At 35.1% G+C, this 16401-nt stretch overlaps 4 protein-coding genes across 4 annotated transcripts; 1 reads left to right on the top strand and 3 right to left on the bottom strand.

The window, feature by feature from the left end:
* Positions 1 to 638: 638 nt before the first annotated feature.
* Positions 639 to 2941, top strand: LOC100183246 (decapping and exoribonuclease protein). Its single transcript, XM_002126801.4, has 2 exons — positions 639 to 1536; positions 2279 to 2941. Exons 1-2 carry the CDS (start codon positions 736 to 738, stop codon positions 2615 to 2617), a joined length of 1140 nt encoding a protein of 379 aa, XP_002126837.1. The 5' UTR covers positions 639 to 735; the 3' UTR covers positions 2618 to 2941.
* LOC100185604 (outer dense fiber protein 2-like) lies at positions 2615 to 14806 on the bottom strand. The gene is made up of 18 exons (XM_002126674.4): positions 14644 to 14806; positions 14073 to 14219; positions 13697 to 13882; positions 12149 to 12214; positions 11101 to 11210; positions 10486 to 10615; positions 10023 to 10148; positions 8725 to 8862; positions 7151 to 7282; positions 6332 to 6567; positions 5907 to 6053; positions 5527 to 5716; positions 5262 to 5396; positions 5029 to 5127; positions 4342 to 4524; positions 4144 to 4257; positions 3842 to 3934; positions 2615 to 3270 (listed from the first exon to the last, which is right to left on the bottom strand). The coding sequence occupies exons 1-18, from the start codon at positions 14731 to 14733 to the stop codon at positions 3076 to 3078; spliced, it is 2517 nt and encodes an 838-aa protein (XP_002126710.1). The 5' UTR covers positions 14734 to 14806; the 3' UTR covers positions 2615 to 3075.
* LOC113475583 lies at positions 12240 to 13668 on the bottom strand. Its single transcript, XM_026839857.1, has 3 exons — positions 13226 to 13668; positions 13052 to 13130; positions 12240 to 12969 (listed from the first exon to the last, which is right to left on the bottom strand). The coding sequence occupies exons 1-3, from the start codon at positions 13525 to 13527 to the stop codon at positions 12739 to 12741; spliced, it is 612 nt and encodes a 203-aa protein (XP_026695658.1). The 5' UTR covers positions 13528 to 13668; the 3' UTR covers positions 12240 to 12738.
* Positions 14793 to 16156, bottom strand: LOC100179342. Its single transcript, XM_002126607.3, has one exon. The coding sequence runs from the start codon at positions 16050 to 16052 to the stop codon at positions 15123 to 15125; it is 930 nt and encodes a 309-aa protein (XP_002126643.1). The 5' UTR covers positions 16053 to 16156; the 3' UTR covers positions 14793 to 15122.
* Between the last annotated feature and the right edge of the window lie 245 nt (positions 16157 to 16401).

The raw sequence follows: 16401 nt of genomic DNA, 5'->3' as shown, positions 1-16401 counted from the left end.
AATATTTTCGCAACCCCCACTTTTAGCGTATTATTCATAGACCGATTCCATCGTCGCTGCACCTAGTGAAGTCGACTCCCCCCGCCGAATGAAAGAAACTATTTCTCTTTGAAATTTAATATCTCGAGTTATAGTAAGGCTAAAATAGCAATATTGGTGGTGTACCATAACCCGGGATATTTAATAATATATGATATATTTACTAATATATGATTTTTATGGGGAAATTCCGTTACGGTCTAATGATTTTCTTTTTTTCTTTTTTAGTCTCTCGTTTTTTTCTATAGGCAAGGGGGGGAGGATTCCTCACTAGCACCTGGCCAGTTTAGTTTTTGGTAGGTTAACACTAATTATTTTATAAATTTAATTAAAAACGTTCAAACAAACGGTTTGTTAGAAATATATATATGTTTGGAAATAGTTATTTTTCCCTATAAACTTAAATTAAGTCAATAAATGAAGAAAAACTACATAAAACGCCCTGGCTTCCATTGACTACTATAGTAAACGGGAACGAGTCGTGAAAAGAGAGAGTGTATCATGCTCTCTCCTTTACCGACATTAGAGATGCGCGTTCTATTCTTTTTTATTTCTGTGCCTACCGCTAATGGCGCAGGTTTGTGGTAGCAGTGGTAGCCTAGAAGGTATCGAAAATAGCCGTATCTGTATTCTAGGGTCACCTTGGTCTCTAGCACCCTACCTCATTAGCACCTAAAGAGAAAATAAATACCCGTTATGCCATCTGTTAAACAGCTTCTACAATGTCAGAATCCAGAAGAATGCTTTCTTCGTAAGCCAACTGAAGCTGGACGTTTCTCTTTGGACGCGGAGCGAAAATTTCATCACGATAGGTCCGCAATGTCGTGCTTCTGTCCACCAGTCAGAAACAACAGACTGCTTTACACCCTGGACTTAAATGATGGTTATAACACAGATCGATTTATTAAAAGGGATGAAAATGTAAAAGAAAAACTGGATAACATGCTGCATTGGTTGCTTTTGAATAAAAACCGTTTCGTTACTGACGAGCGCCGGGCTAATAAGACTAATGTAATTGGAGCTTATCCTGACTTTGTTCTCTGGAGGGGACACCTTTCAAAAATGATGTGCACCCCATTTGAAAAGCGTGAAGGCTGGGAAATGGCCATACAGAAGATGGGAAAAACAATTTACATCAGTGAGGTTGAAACTGTTGAAGCAATGGCCAAACGTGCAAATTTAAGCGAACGCGAAAGATTAATGACCTATTGGGGTGTTCGTTTTGAGGGTTATATGACTGGAAATTTTCCCAAACCAGGTCAAAACCTCAAGCCCAAAAACCTTATGGAAAGCAAACAGACAGTAACAAACACTAATACAGCATTTTGCTCAGTGTTGCGGTCAAGACTTAATAGTCGACACAGCTTAATCTATGGGGCAGAGGTAGATTGTTGTTTACCAGTTGAAGTTGTTTTTGCCCCGGACTCGTATGTCGAGTTAAAAACAAGTCGAATGTTTGATTCATTTAGACAAGAAAACAGTTTCTACAAATTTAAGGTGAGTAAACGAACTTGTTTATATCAGAGTAACTGGATAATGACAATCTTTATTGGACAGAAGTGGTGTTCTTGTCTACTAACTAAACTCATAGCCACCTATTTTAAATTTTATTTTTAGCTCCTTGATCAAAACTTATATATAATATATATATATATATATATATATATAATCATTAAATTTTTGACGCCTGCTTTTTTAACTTATTACAGTCATTAACAGGATTTAGTACAGCCACTAATCAGGTAAATACAGGACTAAATTTTAGTTCATTAAATTTTTGACGCCTGCTTTTTTAACTTATTACAGTCATTAACAGGATTTAGTACAGCCACTAATCAGGTAAATACAGGACTAAATTTTAGTTGAGAGCTAACTTTAGACAAGAATACCAACCTTGGTGTCTATGTTTATGCACATAATGACCGACCACTTCAGAGGTAAATTGACATTTTGACCACACAACACAATAACTTTTACTCCTTTCTTTTTGTTTTATCTTGGTACGCCACTGCACATGGCTAAAGCCATTGTACATCACTTCTGTAAAAAGGGTATGCATGGGCAATATAGTTTGGTTTTAGAACTGATATTGGGACGGTACGGTCCCAGTGGGATCTGCTAAATACCATTAATAAGCCAATGGTCATGTTTAGTCATGTGCCTATTGAGCGAGGCATAATTTTCATCATTTCTAAACAAATTTAAATTATAAAGTTTAACAGAGAAATTGTATTTTTAGGCACGAAAATGGTGGGCACAATCATTTTTAGCAGGTGTTCCTCAAATAACCTGTGGCTTCCGTGATGACAGAGGGTTTGTCACTGAATTGTGCGATTTTAAAACGTTAGAACTTCCATCCAAAACTGATGCTTGGAACAGTCAGACTTGCCTGGTGTTTCTTGACAATATCTTGCAGTTCATAAAAGAAATGAGCCAAGACACTAATGCTCATAGTGTCAGTAAAGTTGCACTGTTAAAATACAGACCACAAGAACAATATATTTTATATGAAGTGTCAGATTCTAAAGAGTTTTGTTTTCTACCAGATTGGTTCGTCAAAGCAATGAGAGACCTGTAACTTTTATATAAAATTTATTTTTATATTTTGAAATACAAAGCTATTTTGCATAAAAATGCATCTATGCCATATTAACACTTGTCCGTATAAAAGCCAGAATGTTTCAAGTTATATAAAAATCAAAGCGAGCTTGTGTTAAAATATAGCTGTGCATATTTCCACACTGCATTGTTACATTACAATAGTCATTGGATTTTAAAAAATCTAAATCATGAAGATAATGTGATGTGTATAAAGGATATTACTAGTGATGTATATCATAAATTAAACTAGTGGGACTACTGCTAACATAATACAAAATTGTGCCGTGTTGTGTCTACTAGAGATATTGCAATATTTTAAGGTTTTCTTGCCATTTTTACAGTTTAAAAATATTAAATCCTGGCACTCCATAAACCTCAGTAACTTAAAAACATCAGGTGTTGCATATGCACGCTACAACTAAACCACTGTTGAAATCATAAGGGTGAATGAGATGAAGCACCAGGTCGGACACGGACAGGGGTTAATGTAAGAGACGTATCGCCCCCAAACACATTGTTGTACGAAGTTTTAAGGAAGTTAACGTAATTTCTCATTGATCTGTTGGTTGATTCTGATTGTTCTAATCGATCTCGAATGTCCTGCAGTTTACTCTGGTTGCGCCGATCCGCCTGTTATATTGATTACTTGAATTAATTGTAACTTTTTTTATTTTTGCGTGGCGGGGAAAGGCAGTTGTTATACCACAAGTGTTCTATACCGGCACCAGGGCATAGTGGTTATCACGCCTGCCTGTAACCTAGAGGCAATGGTTTCACAAGGCTTAACACTGGTACCACTGTGGGCGTATGTGTCCTTAGGTAAGAACCCTATGGGCAATTGTTCCAACCTAGTGGTCACTAATGGATTGTCCAAATTATCAGCCATACACAAAAAAAAGAAAAAATCCCCCCAAAAATAATTACCCGCAAAGTAACATACATGATAACTCGTAAGCTGGCATGAGGTGTTAAACCTGTGTGATAATGACTGTTGTTTTCTGGCCACGCAAGGATAAATTAGGTTACATTACATTATTTCATACACCTTGTGCCCACTCGTGTTATAACTAATTTCCCTTGACACAAGGGTAAGTAAGTTACAATCATTCATCCAACCAACCAAAACTTTTGTGTTACAAGAGATGCAAGCCAGATATTAACCAAACTATAATGTGATTTAAAATATTCGAACAAATCTTACATCTTCTTTCTGTCGTTTCACCGAAGCAACATCGGTTTTCAATCGTGTTATTTGCGTTTCAAGATCAACGATACGAGACTGAGCAGCTTGGTCCTTCAAGTTTAAATATCAGCATAACTTATGTGGGGAAAAATTTATTTAGTACACTAGATAAAGATGTTAAGTTGGACTAATAGCAATTCGCGTGTTAAAGGTATCCAATTACTATCCAGCTGCAGAAATACTTTATGGGGGTTATGCGTCGCACATATAATGCATTATGGTATTGAGGTATTCATGATTTTATCAGTAAAACATCTTACTCGAATTGTTGCCTTTTCTGACTGTGCAGTCACTGTTTTTCTATGGTCGGCAACAGCAGCTTCTAACTGTCGCTTCAAGCTGTTTCTTTCATGTGTCAGCTCCTCCACTTTAAGCTGAGAAAAAACTTCAGAGTTTAGCCACATGCCCACATACCATGACAGAAGCTACCTTAATAAAAAAAATCAGCTATAATTAACCTGTAAAATTTGAATACGTTCATCTTTATTCACGGTATCCATGACACTTTCTTTCACCCTTGTATCACGATCGTCTAACTTCACATGCATAATATCCATTCGAGCTTCCAGGGCACGATTTTCATCGGAAAGAGCAGCGATCCGTTGACGAAGCATCGCTGTTTCATTTAAATAATCTTCAGCCTGCAACAAAATGTTTAAAATAGGCTTGGTTTTAATTATTTACAATCACTTACTTAAAAACAAAGCCCATATGCGTTACTGGATACCTACTCAATTTTTTTTATCTTAATAAAAAATTAGTGTTTATCCTCTCTTTGCATGGCAGGTCAGAAACAGCCGTTATAACACACCAATACAGTGTTTTGTTTCATACACCTCGTACTTAAAAGTAATCACATATGTATTTTTTATTCTTTCTGGGTGAGGTCCTTGTCAAGGACCTTGGATTTAGGCCAGATTTGGCCCATTACCCCAACACCCAGAAAGACCTATTAGTGACCGCTAGGTTGGAGCAATGTTCGTTAAGTGTCTTCCCCAAAGTCACTTACGCAGTACCGCGTCGAGCATAGCACCGGGAGCACTTTGGTTTTCGATGCAGGTGACAAAACCACTCAGCCACGGCGCCAGACAATCCCATATGTAACTATGTGGATATAAATGCAAAGTAAGGATCAATCATCCTACCTTGTTGGTCATATCTGCAATGACTTTTGTTTGATCTGCTGATCTTTGTTCAAAGACATGAAGTTTCTCTTGAGTATCTTGCAACTTCATCTCAGTTTCCTGAAACAATAAAAGACATTAATTGCAATCAGTGGTGCAAAGAGGCACAAGAAAGGAGGGAACTATTTTAGGCAAAACTGGGTATTTAAAGATGAAATCAAATGGATATTTTAAAACTGGTGCTATCATCCAACCTTAAGTAACTCAGGAAGAGGTTGAAGATCTTTCATCCTGTCTAACATTTGTTCCTTTACCCTTTCAATCTCACTGCTACCATCTTCACGCATCCTACGTGAGTTGCGCTCCACTCTCTCTGCTGTGAGGAGTGCCTAGGAAGAAGGGATTTAATCACAAAGTCAGATCAATAATTATATACTATTTGGGCGAGGGGTGTAGTCCTACAGAGATGCACACACTGGGACTTGGGCTTTATATCAGAATTCACCCAGGCATATTCACCTCCTCTGCTTCATTTTTTGCTTTCCGAAGTTGACCTCTCAGGTCAGCAATGACAGAATCTTGCTGCCTTGCATCTGCTTTTAGCCCTGCAACCTCTTTCTGAGCGATCCTTGCTCTTTCCTCAGCCACCATCATTTCATTCTTGCTTCTTTCAGCATTGGATCGGTATGTATGGTTTTCAGAAGTCAATCTGAAAGTTTTAAAAAAAATATGAAATTTTCGGAGTCCGAAGTCAAGCACTTAAAATCAATTTAAGCAACTATCAACCTTCACTTTTTTAACACTTTTTCACTCTATTCAATTTTTAGGCTTACAAAACAAACAATCTTTAATAAATCCGTTTCACCTTATTGAAACATAATAATTTTAAGTCGACCCACTGTTCAATACGTTGTCTCATATCATCCCCTTTACTCTTGGATAATATCTCATTCGTGCGAATAGTTGATTCAAGATCATTATTTTTCTTTGATAGTGAATTAACATGATCGTCCAACACAATCTTCTCTTCATTAGCTCTCTGGTATCTAAAGGTTAAAACATTTTTTTTCCTTTTTTTTGTAAATATCCTAACATGCAACAAATTTTGGTTTAGTTGGACAATACACGGTAAAGCAGTGTGTGAATCTATTTTATATGGGTGGGGTCTTAAAATTACAATAACAAACAATATTTATTTAGATTTTCACACTTGTTATATATTCCAACGTTCAACATCATTTTTATACAAAACAATGTTATCAAACTATAACCGAAACAACAAAGTGATGTTGAAGAGCAACAACACTTATCTCCTGATCTCCACCTCTCTCTCCATGCATCAGCTTGTGATCTTGCTTCATCCAACTTTCGCTCCCGATCATCCAAACGTGACTCTGTAATCTTTAAAGCTTCTTCCGCTTTATCAGCTCGACTTTTCTGGGCCCGAGTTGCTTTCTTCAATACCTCCTTCTCACGAGTAACTGCCTCACGTTCCTGTCGAGCGGCACCAGTCATCTCTTGCGCTTCATGGCGAATTGCATCCGTGTCCCGCTCTATACTCTGGATCATTATTATATAAGATTTTTTTCCCTTGTTTTGTATTTTTATTCTATACAGGTGTTCAGTGACATGGCTCACTGGTTAGACGCCTGCATGATAACAAAGTAAAGGGTATTTGCTTAACAATGGTAGGTGATAGGTAAGGTATGTCATCGAATCTATATAGTATGTCAACGCATTTAATTAATACATCCCTACACATATATAATATGTGTACTGTGTAGTGAATTATGCTCTTGCAACATAATGCATTCCAGAGCTGTTAAATCAGGTACCGAGCACCCCGCCTTGTAATTTACATTGCGAATTTCTTGCTTTATTTCTATTGGCTACGTTACTCAGTTTTCCATACTGTAGTTAAGTTGATATATGCATTTAGTTTGTTTTTGACTTCGTCTAACTGTTTGTTTTTCACGTAGGTTACTTTCAAACTATGTAGTTGTGTTTTCGAGTTTACTTAACTATGTAGTTGTGTTTTTGAACTTTACTTAATAGATTAGCAACTGATTGTTTTAGAATGCAATTACATTTATCTTATAATGTTATCATTGTGATAATTTAGTTACAATTCTCAATTCCTTACTTTAAGTTGAACATGAAGTCGATTATTCTCCATTTCCTTTGCACGAAGTTCACGTTGTAGATGGGCACGAGTTGCGTCGACCGATTTGTTCAACTCGTTTAATGTACGAGCGTGGTTCTTCTCTTCGTGTACCTTGGAAATTAAATTCGGGTGTATAAAAACATTTATATATTTGAATAATTTTACACCTTTTTTACATGTGTAAAACAGTTTCTGCAAAATAAGTGTTAAATATAATTCTTAAAAGGGCATACCAACAAAAAAAAGATTCTGAGGGCACCATCAAAGTTTCATCTGAGGGTACTGTGATTTGAGGGGACCATTAAAGTTTCAAAATCTAAATACCTTTTTAAAGAAAATGAGTTTTAATCCGCAAATTCAACTGCTGGAGTAAAAAAAAAATTGACCATGGCATAATGCATAGGATTTCCCAAAAAAAAAATTACTTAATTTGAATCATTTCTAGTTTCTAAAATGCTGAAGAATATTAAAATTTTATTTCTAATTTCTTATGACAAAAATTGTTTTTTAATTTCCCTAGCAAAACTATTTAGGCCGGCGCCGTGGTATAGTGGTTAGCGCGCCTGCCTGTAACCTAGAGGTAATGGGTTCAAGGCACGATGCTGCTACCATTCTGGGCGTATGTGTCCTTGGGCAAGACACTTAACGGCAATTGCTCCAACCCAGTGGTTACTAATGGGTTGTCTAAATTATCAGAAATACATAAAAAAAGAAAAAATCCCCAAAAAAATAATTACCCACAAAGTAACATACATGGTAACTCGTAAGCTGGCACGAGGTGTTAAACCCGTGTGATAACGACTGTCGTTTTCCGGCCACGCGAGGATAAAGTAAGTTACATACATTCAAAACGTCATATAGTTTTGTATGACATTGCACAAAGTTACATATATAGGTGATGTTCTGGGTTTAACACAAGAGATTGGCCCCGCACTGTTTTTATTGTTCATGTGGAATTTGTATTATCGGTTAGTTGAGCTTTGGCTGTGTTTCTTCGCACTATTTGTGTTCTTTTGTTTCCCTATTACTATTTGTAGACTTATTATTTTGCGTTTCTTATCACTATTATTTACACACAACGCACACTTGTTTTAACATTTCCGCTACTTTCTCGTTGTTAGTCTAATTGTTGCATGTGTTGTGGCACGCCCCGCGACTTTTCCTTCTTCCAGTTGTTGGTGTATCAGGCAGTTCTCGTTCTACTGTGTCGGTAAAAGGTTGTATTTATTGTGAACTCTTGTAACGAATCGTTGAGGGAAAGCTGTATCCAGTCGAGTTGTTGTCACCAATGTGGTGTAACAGTTAAGTCTATTTTAATGTAATTCGTTTTGATGCATTTTTTATTAAATTACATGTTTTTTGTGTTTAAGTCGTATTTAGTGTAGCTTATAGCAGAGTACAACAGTAAGGCCCTGTGACTGGCCGTTAAAGCAGCTTCGCGGACCAAGGCACCGTTATAAAAGTAACATATAGGATAACTGGTAGTGACTGCCATTGCTTTGGCACACGAGATAGATAAGTTACATTCATTGATCCACAATCAAGATACCAACCTGAGCCTCCAGTTGTTCTGCATCTGTTTTCTTTTGGATGACTTCGGATCGCAGATGTAGAATCTCAGAATCTGTGTCCGCCATCTTCCGCATTAGGATGTCACGCTGCTCCTCCAATCTTTGAACATCCGATAAAGTCTGGAAGCAAAAAAGTATAAGTGTGAATAGATCTATTGAGTTCGAAGCTGTGGCTCAAGGCTTAGACAAATGTATCATAATCAAAGGGTATGATTAAGGCAATACACTAGTGCAGGGGTTCCCAAACCTATTTTATCGCAGGCCATTATGTGAAATCATAATTATGCGTTGGGCAAGGTTTTCCTTGCTATATTGGCGACGCGACTTGTGTATTGGCCAAAATTTGGTTATAACGAATACTGTTAGTTAGGTCAGAAAGTTCGGCACATATGCTGGTAATAAACATGGCTTCTAGAACAGATTAAACTATGTACTTGCGGAGTAAAAGACAAAGTTTCACAGTATTTTTGGTGAATCATGTCGCGATATAACCCCTATACCAGAGTAACAAGCGTATAAGGTTGGCTGATGCTGTGAGAGTCATAATCATTTTTGTGACGTAACAAAGACAATGTAAATTATTACAGAAATCAATAAAACATTTTTAGACGATTTTTTAAAGTAATATGTTTATTTGTGAACGTATGCAATCAGTAATTTTGAAGTCCTCTGAGGGCCATTTATTTTGCTCCTGCGGGCCGCGGTTTGGGAACCCCTGCACTAGTGGGTTGTCCAAATTATAGGCCACTTTTACAAAGTTGTGCGAAATTTGTTATCTTGTAAGCACACAAAGAAAAACGTTCTGCGACATAATACACCCCTGACAGCAATGCAGTTGTTGCAAAGTTGAGGAAATGAGTTGAGACTTAGTCCAAGACAATGCCACTAAATAAATGGAGTCCATAACAGAGTTGCACTGGTTGCATGAAAGCCCTAAAATAGGCAAACTGAGTGTTGAGGTAATGGGCCAAGTCTGGCATATATCCCAGGGCCCGGACAAGGACCTTACCCACATAGAATAGACCTTTTGGCAATTGTAGTACAATGGCCTCTTTCACACTTATAATACTAGCAGCAATTAAATAGGCCTAGGCTATACATATATAAACAAGAGAAATATTTTGTCATTCCTTAGAAGTTGTGCACCAATGAAAAATATCAATATCAATTCAGTTGGGGTAATAAACCACATTAAACCTCAGCCCCCCCTCCCTTGCTATAGCATTTTACCCGAATAAAATAGAATCATGTAAATAGTATGTGTATTGAAAAAGTTAAACCTTGTGTTCTGTTTGTAACAATCTCCTTGTAGCTCGATTACTGGCTTCAAATTCATCAAATTTCTGTAACAAAAGTTCTCTGTGTTTGGCAACCAAGTTCACCTCAGAATGAGACAACCTCTTTTCCTGTAAGTATTAAAATAGTTCAAAGTGTTACAAATTTAAACAACCTACTGCATACATTTCCCCTTTTTTTAGGTGACACAGACCAAATTTTGGACCAAGAATCTAATATTTGTAATATATATATGTAGACTGGCAGTCAGGAACACTGTACTTTATTGTAAAACATCTGCCCTAACATTGATCTACGCGATAGCGATTGGACATTCAATACATGTCGTCATGATGACCCATATATAGATTTATATAATATCTATCCAGTATACACATTTTGCACTATTGCGGTAACAACACACTGTTACTGCCAAGCTTTAAATAATATTTGCAGAAAACTTCTCACATATTTAAGTCTATTAACCACATCACGTAATGCAGCAACTTGCTTTGCAGCTTCCACACCAATCACTTCAACTTCTACCAGTTTACGAAGCAACAGATCTTGTTTTGTTGGAACTTCATCTGGTTTGTGTCTGTATGTATTAGATTAGAAAGTATATTAAACCTAAGGAAGATTTTTGCATCACTTGACTTTATATTTATTTGGGAGGTTTACTATGTATAATATGAAGGCCACTACATATTGAAGCTAATCAACTTTATTATTATTATTTAATGCAGTGCTGGACAAAACCAAAAGTATTGAAGTGGCGGTGTAGTCAAATAGTCAATTAACATTAGTCACAATAATTTATTTTTTTAATATTTGTTTTTGACATAACGTGTTAACCCCTTGTCTGTCATCGCATTTAAATTTTCTTTTGTGAAGTATCTCTTAAATCTAGACCAATACTAAATGACAAAGATTACACAAGTCTTCACTTGAAGCACGTATGCAAATTTACGTATGCAAATTTCTAAGAAAAAGACAATGTCATTGCACGGTACTGTTTGTACTAATAATATGCTGCATAAAATATCTGCCTGCAAAGAATATTATTAAACAGTCAAAACTTACAAACTGTCATTCAGTTTGTCCACGCTTTTACGAAGTCTTAAATTTTCCTTTTCTGTTTCTTCACATTCCTTTGCCATATATTGTAAAGCTTTCTCTCTTGTTTCAAGTGCCTGTATTGGTCAGGATACAACCATATACAATATTTGTTTTTAAAATATATACGTGCAAGATAAGTATTTTAAATATTAAAATTTGTTAAGTCAGCAGGTATTTTTTATGCGATATTTCTCATCCATACACAATTTTTTTTATTTTTGTTTGATGCCCCTCTTACACCACAAAAGTTTCATATAAAGCAACTTTTCCGATTGTGTGTTTGTTATATTTTTTATACTAAACAGCTTCTTTTTTCTTGATACTATTGCGAATATCACAATTTATGCGTTATTTTTTTCTTAACAGTGTTAACACAATAAAATAAGTTTGCCACGATGTCGGTTAATCTATATCCGGTTTAATATCTGGTCTCTTAAAAGTACACAGCGAGCTCAGGCATCAGATCTCACGTTGCCAGTAAAAATAATTGGCTGTTTAGAAAATGCATTGGATTTCCCATAAGAAAGCTTCGAAACTACTAAAGAAAAATCAAATTTTATTTTGGATTTGATATAACGAATGCTTCTTCTTTATGAATATATCAAAAAAAATGTTAATTTTATTATTTATATATGTTTTAATTTTAGATTGCAGAAGAAAGTTAGTTAAAGTAAAAGCTACATGCTAAACAGGAATGCAAATTCAGAGGTTTAAACCAGATCTTAGCAATTTAGCCTCTTGTCCCACATTATTACTCATTATATTGTCACAATACCTTTCAACGTAATATACAAGAATGCAACAATTTTTTTTGTGATTCATTGATTTAATATGTTGCGCAATCATAAGTTCTGATTCCTTGTTCACAATTCACGATTGGTAGTTAGTTCCTATTTTACTTGAATATTTAAAGATAAATTAGCTGACTTTGCGGTGAACCAACATTTTATGTCAGAACCCACACCACGCGTCGTTATTAAACTCCCAAAAAATTTAAATGCAAACAACTTACAGCATGTGAAGCTTCTAATTGTTCTTCTTTCTCCTCCAATTCTTGCTCAATTTTCTTCATTTCAGCCTTTTAAAATATATATATATATAAAGTTAACTACATATTTATAAATATTCTACCTAAATTTTTAACAAATAAATCAAAACTATGACTGAAAACAATCTTAACAAAATGATTTATGTTTTTCAAATTTCCACAGGGGTTTAAAAAAGTTGAAAGCTGACAAACAAACTTTAGTTATCCCGATAACAACGGCCTATCACTTAGCCACGTATACAACTATTGTCAGTTTTGAATTATTTATACCAATACAAGTTTCAAATTAAAGAACATACCAACAAAAAATCAAAATTTATGCATACATGGAAATGCTTTAATATTATCTAAATATACCACCATAGTTTCAAACAACAAATCGGCTTTTAAAAAAATGCTTTTAAAACCACAAATTTAACCAAAGTTATAAAAATAAGCCGTGTAACAACAAATGGAATTTCTCAAACGAAAAATTGTCACTCAACTTTTTTTAGTTTTTAACCTAATGAAGAAAATTTACAAAAAATTAGTTTGGCATGATTAATATGGAAAACCTATGCATTGTTGCACAGCATATATTTTTTAATTAGGTGGTTGAATTTGTGGTTTTGAAATGTATAAAATACTTTTATCATATACTTATGCACCTCGTCTTTTGGTGAAGTATTCACCCACTCCTTATACGCATTTTTTTCTATCTCTTCTACACAACAACCTTCTAATTCTTTTGAATTACTTTCCAATATATCATCACTGTAACTATGTATGGGTTCTCTGAATGAAACCTGAACAACATTACCTTCACTATGACCTAACACTAACTATTAAACGATTAATATCCTTTGCAAGCAAATATAATGGTAATACCTTACTGTATGACATTCTATCTGGCAGATTTTCCAACAAGTCATTCATAGTTCTGTCATTACTGTTTTTTCTACGAGAACTAAAATACAAATAAGTTTAAATTTTTCACAACCCAAAACAATATATATATATATATATATATTATATTTCACTGATTTCATTTCTATGTTCTACCTGTCAATATACACCGCAGCATCTCCATTACCATGCTCAACTCTTAGGTTGATGTTTTTTGAAAAGGGAACTTTAAACTTTTGTGCAATATTTTCTGATTTTGCGGACTTCACAAGTCGACTTAATGCTTTCTTGACTCTCCTGTCTGTTGGGTTAGGTTCATCCAACTCATTACTACAACCAGCGTGATAATTATTTATTTCCTTCTGTGCTGTTTTGCAAGACGTACACTTCTGCTTTTTCTCCGCATTTTTTGAAATCTCTAAACTTATATCAGCTGCCTGCAACAGATTATTTGCCATTTTTCATGGAATTAAAAAATGATATATATATATATATTATATATAAATGGCTAAAAAAAAGAGTTTCGTAAATTAAATTGTTTTACAGAACTAGTTTTAGTAGTGGATTAAGTGGATTTGTAACCATATCCTGACTGCATACCGGAATATTATATAAAATGGTGTCTACCTCATTTTTTAGTGTTCCTACTTCAGCCATTAGGTTGTCAATCTTCTGCTCATATTCGGATAGATGTTGTCGCAAACGATTGTCTTCTTCTGTGGATAGATCGCTTGCTCTCAGAGGAGCAGAATCACTGGGGTGGATCTTTAAATCAAGTCGAGGTTGATTTACTTCAAGCTGGGAACCTCCGGACTAAAATTGGATTGAAACATAAAAATAGAAATAAAACCAGGGTGACAAGGGTAGCCACACTACAGGACGTATAACAGAATATTGAATAAAAAAAACATGAATAACTTATATAGAATTGGGTATCCAAAAATGTTATTTATATTTAAATAATACAGTGAGTAACTTTAACTGAAACAATGCATAAACACACCTCCCATTTATAATTCTTGTTCACTTTATCCCTAGTACTTGTTTTCCCAGGAGCAGGAACCCAAGGCCCACTAATGTCTTTCCTTCGACCTCTCGGGCCAGGTCGAACACTGTGACGATCATTTCCACTTTTTAAATGAAGTGTGCTCTATGGTAAATAATGGAAAGTCAAAAAAGTGTAATACTGCTGCAACATATATTAAACACATTAATAATGAACCAGCAATTGAAACTGAACATGTTGCCAAAGTGAAGTAATACGCAACTTAAAAAATAGATCCTAAAAAATAGCTTATGTTGCAACTTGCCAAATTGGTGCCTAGGCCCAACAGCCTTCAAAAAGGAATCACAAAATATTGTAAACCTAAAGCTTATACGAGTGAAAAAGAGATCTTTTGGCAATTGATTCATTTGTGATTTTATCAACATTTATATAAATGACACATTTTGGATTAACAGACAGGTGGTTAACGCGCCTGCCTGTAGCCCAGTGGACATGTTTAGAGACTTGGTGACGCGTGTTTATGCTGGAATTTTAACAAAACCATAATGAACTATTCTGTTTTAATTACTTGTTTTGAAATTTCTCCTTTCTTTGGTTTCTTCACATGCACATGCAGGGGTGTGTTGTCTTGCACATGAACATGGATTGGGGAAGACATTTTCAGTCTGACCAGTCCGTCTTAATCAATTTTCTTTATATTTGACAATCCTGTTATTTCTTATAACACAAAAGACGTTTTATTAAAGCCAATAAGCTATTAGTAATGATACCGCTAAGTAACCATTAAGACACTGGACACAAATTTCAAAAAAGTGTAAAAATGGTATTGGGATAATTGGGCAACTGGTCTAAATCCTACAACATGAAAAACTTCAGCTATATAAAACAGAAAGTAGTGGTATTGTATCATTTGTATGGCTTTTCTCTCCCACATGTACGTGCTGGGCTGGAAAATGGTATTGTAATCAACTAATCATATATAAGATATACTACAGCACTACAGCAGGTTATCAAAAAAAGAAACAGATTAACAACAAAAACAATGTTTCATTCAATTTGGTTCAAACGAAGCTGAAGTTGTGATAAAAACGATTGAATATCCAAGCCTAATATATCATTCACTTCAACTGGGCAGTTTGTCACTGATATTTTAGAAGGTTGATTATCACTTTGCTTATTGTATGTAAGTCGCACCATTACACTTGACCGTACACAATCATCATGTTCATAAAACACCTCCAGTATTTTACATGTTGATTGATTGTCTACTACTTGAAGGTGACCAAAATTAATAACAGCTGACATTTCCATGTCTTGGTGAGATTGGACATGTGCCTTGTGTTTTCTAATTTCACCCAATGACAATAATGCATCTACTTCTTCATAGGTAATTTTCTCAAATGGGGAAATAACATCGTGATGTAAACAGTTGGCAATTTCATCTTCCAACCTTATAATCTTCTTCTCTTGCTCTCGGAGGATGACTTTTGCTTTTTCCTCATTAATATTTTCTGTCATAAAAATATCCGATTTAACCTTCAATACATCCACCACTTTTATCAGTTCATTCTTCCTACTCATTATGTCTAAATGGAATTCCTGCCAGTCCTGGAACTGGCTGCAAATTTCTTCAGCCTCATCCAGTGCTCTCATTATATTTTTATTTCGAATTTTTACCGCGGCGTATAATTTCATTTCTGGCTTAGATAAAGCGCCCAGTTGGTCAATATTGGAGGTAAACTCTTCTTCTGGTACTAAATCCTGTTCATGCTTCACAAATTCTGCCAGGAAAATAAGTGAACACATTTGGGAAATGAATTGCCTTCTCAGCTCACGTAAACTATTAATGTTCTCTGTATATTTTAGATCAGTATCACCACATAGTGATTCCTGGGCGTTTAGTTCTCTCTTTAACTGTGCTAAATGATCAGAGAGACTCTCCAATTTGTACATGGGTGTTGCAATGTCTTGATCCATCACTTTTAAAGATATATACGCTATATAATACTTAAAGACTTTACTGCTTAAATAAAAAAAAAATATATATATATATATATTCAATATATTGTACTGTTTTAATTTTAAAGTTACACCAACAAGCACAGTAAACAAACGGCCTAGGACAGCCGTACTTAATTTAAACCTAACTATAAATACACGGGGTGGAATAACTGAAACAACGACGACGACCGACGTAAAAGTTCACTGACAAAACCAGCTTAACAGTTTTTGAGAAATTTCTATTAAACAATTTATCTTACAACATACAAAATACCTTTTTTATTCTACGCACGCATATACCCTAATATCTTAACTGTGTTTCTTA

This window comes from Ciona intestinalis, unplaced genomic scaffold (assembly GCF_000224145.3).
Source record: "Ciona intestinalis unplaced genomic scaffold, KH HT001060.1, whole genome shotgun sequence".
In the NCBI taxonomy this organism is placed as follows: Eukaryota; Metazoa; Chordata; class Ascidiacea; order Phlebobranchia; family Cionidae; genus Ciona; species Ciona intestinalis.
The sequence above is the reverse complement of the archived record's forward strand: the minus strand, read 5'-3'. Positions and strand labels throughout refer to the sequence as shown.

Excerpts from the sequence above, each read along its gene's own strand:
- LOC100183246 (XM_002126801.4), top strand. The coding sequence starts at position 736 with ATGCCATCTGTTAAACAGCTTCTACAATGTCAGAATCCAGAAGAATGC. Across the intron at positions 1,537-2,278 it reads ACAGTTTCTACAAATTTAAG|GCACGAAAATGGTGGGCACA; the intron begins GTGAGTAAACGA and ends TTGTATTTTTAG.
- LOC113475583 (XM_026839857.1), bottom strand. The coding sequence starts at position 13,527 with ATGGCAAATAATCTGTTGCAGGCAGCTGATATAAGTTTAGAGATTTCA. Across the intron at positions 13,131-13,225 it reads GCTGCGGTGTATATTGACAG|TTCTCGTAGAAAAAACAGTA; the intron begins GTAGAACATAGA and ends TTTGTATTTTAG. Across the intron at positions 12,970-13,051 it reads ATAGAATGTCATACAGTAAG|GTTTCATTCAGAGAACCCAT; the intron begins GTATTACCATTA and ends AATGTTGTTCAG.
- LOC100185604 (XM_002126674.4), bottom strand. The coding sequence starts at position 14,733 with ATGTCTTCCCCAATCCATGTTCATGTGCAAGACAACACACCCCTGCAT. Across the intron at positions 10,149-10,485 it reads TGGTTAATAGACTTAAATAT|GAAAAGAGGTTGTCTCATTC; the intron begins GTGAGAAGTTTT and ends TAATACTTACAG. Across the intron at positions 3,935-4,143 it reads CAGAAAAGGCAACAATTCGA|GACCAAGCTGCTCAGTCTCG; the intron begins GTAAGATGTTTT and ends TTAAACTTGAAG.
- LOC100179342 (XM_002126607.3), bottom strand. The coding sequence starts at position 16,052 with ATGGATCAAGACATTGCAACACCCATGTACAAATTGGAGAGTCTCTCT.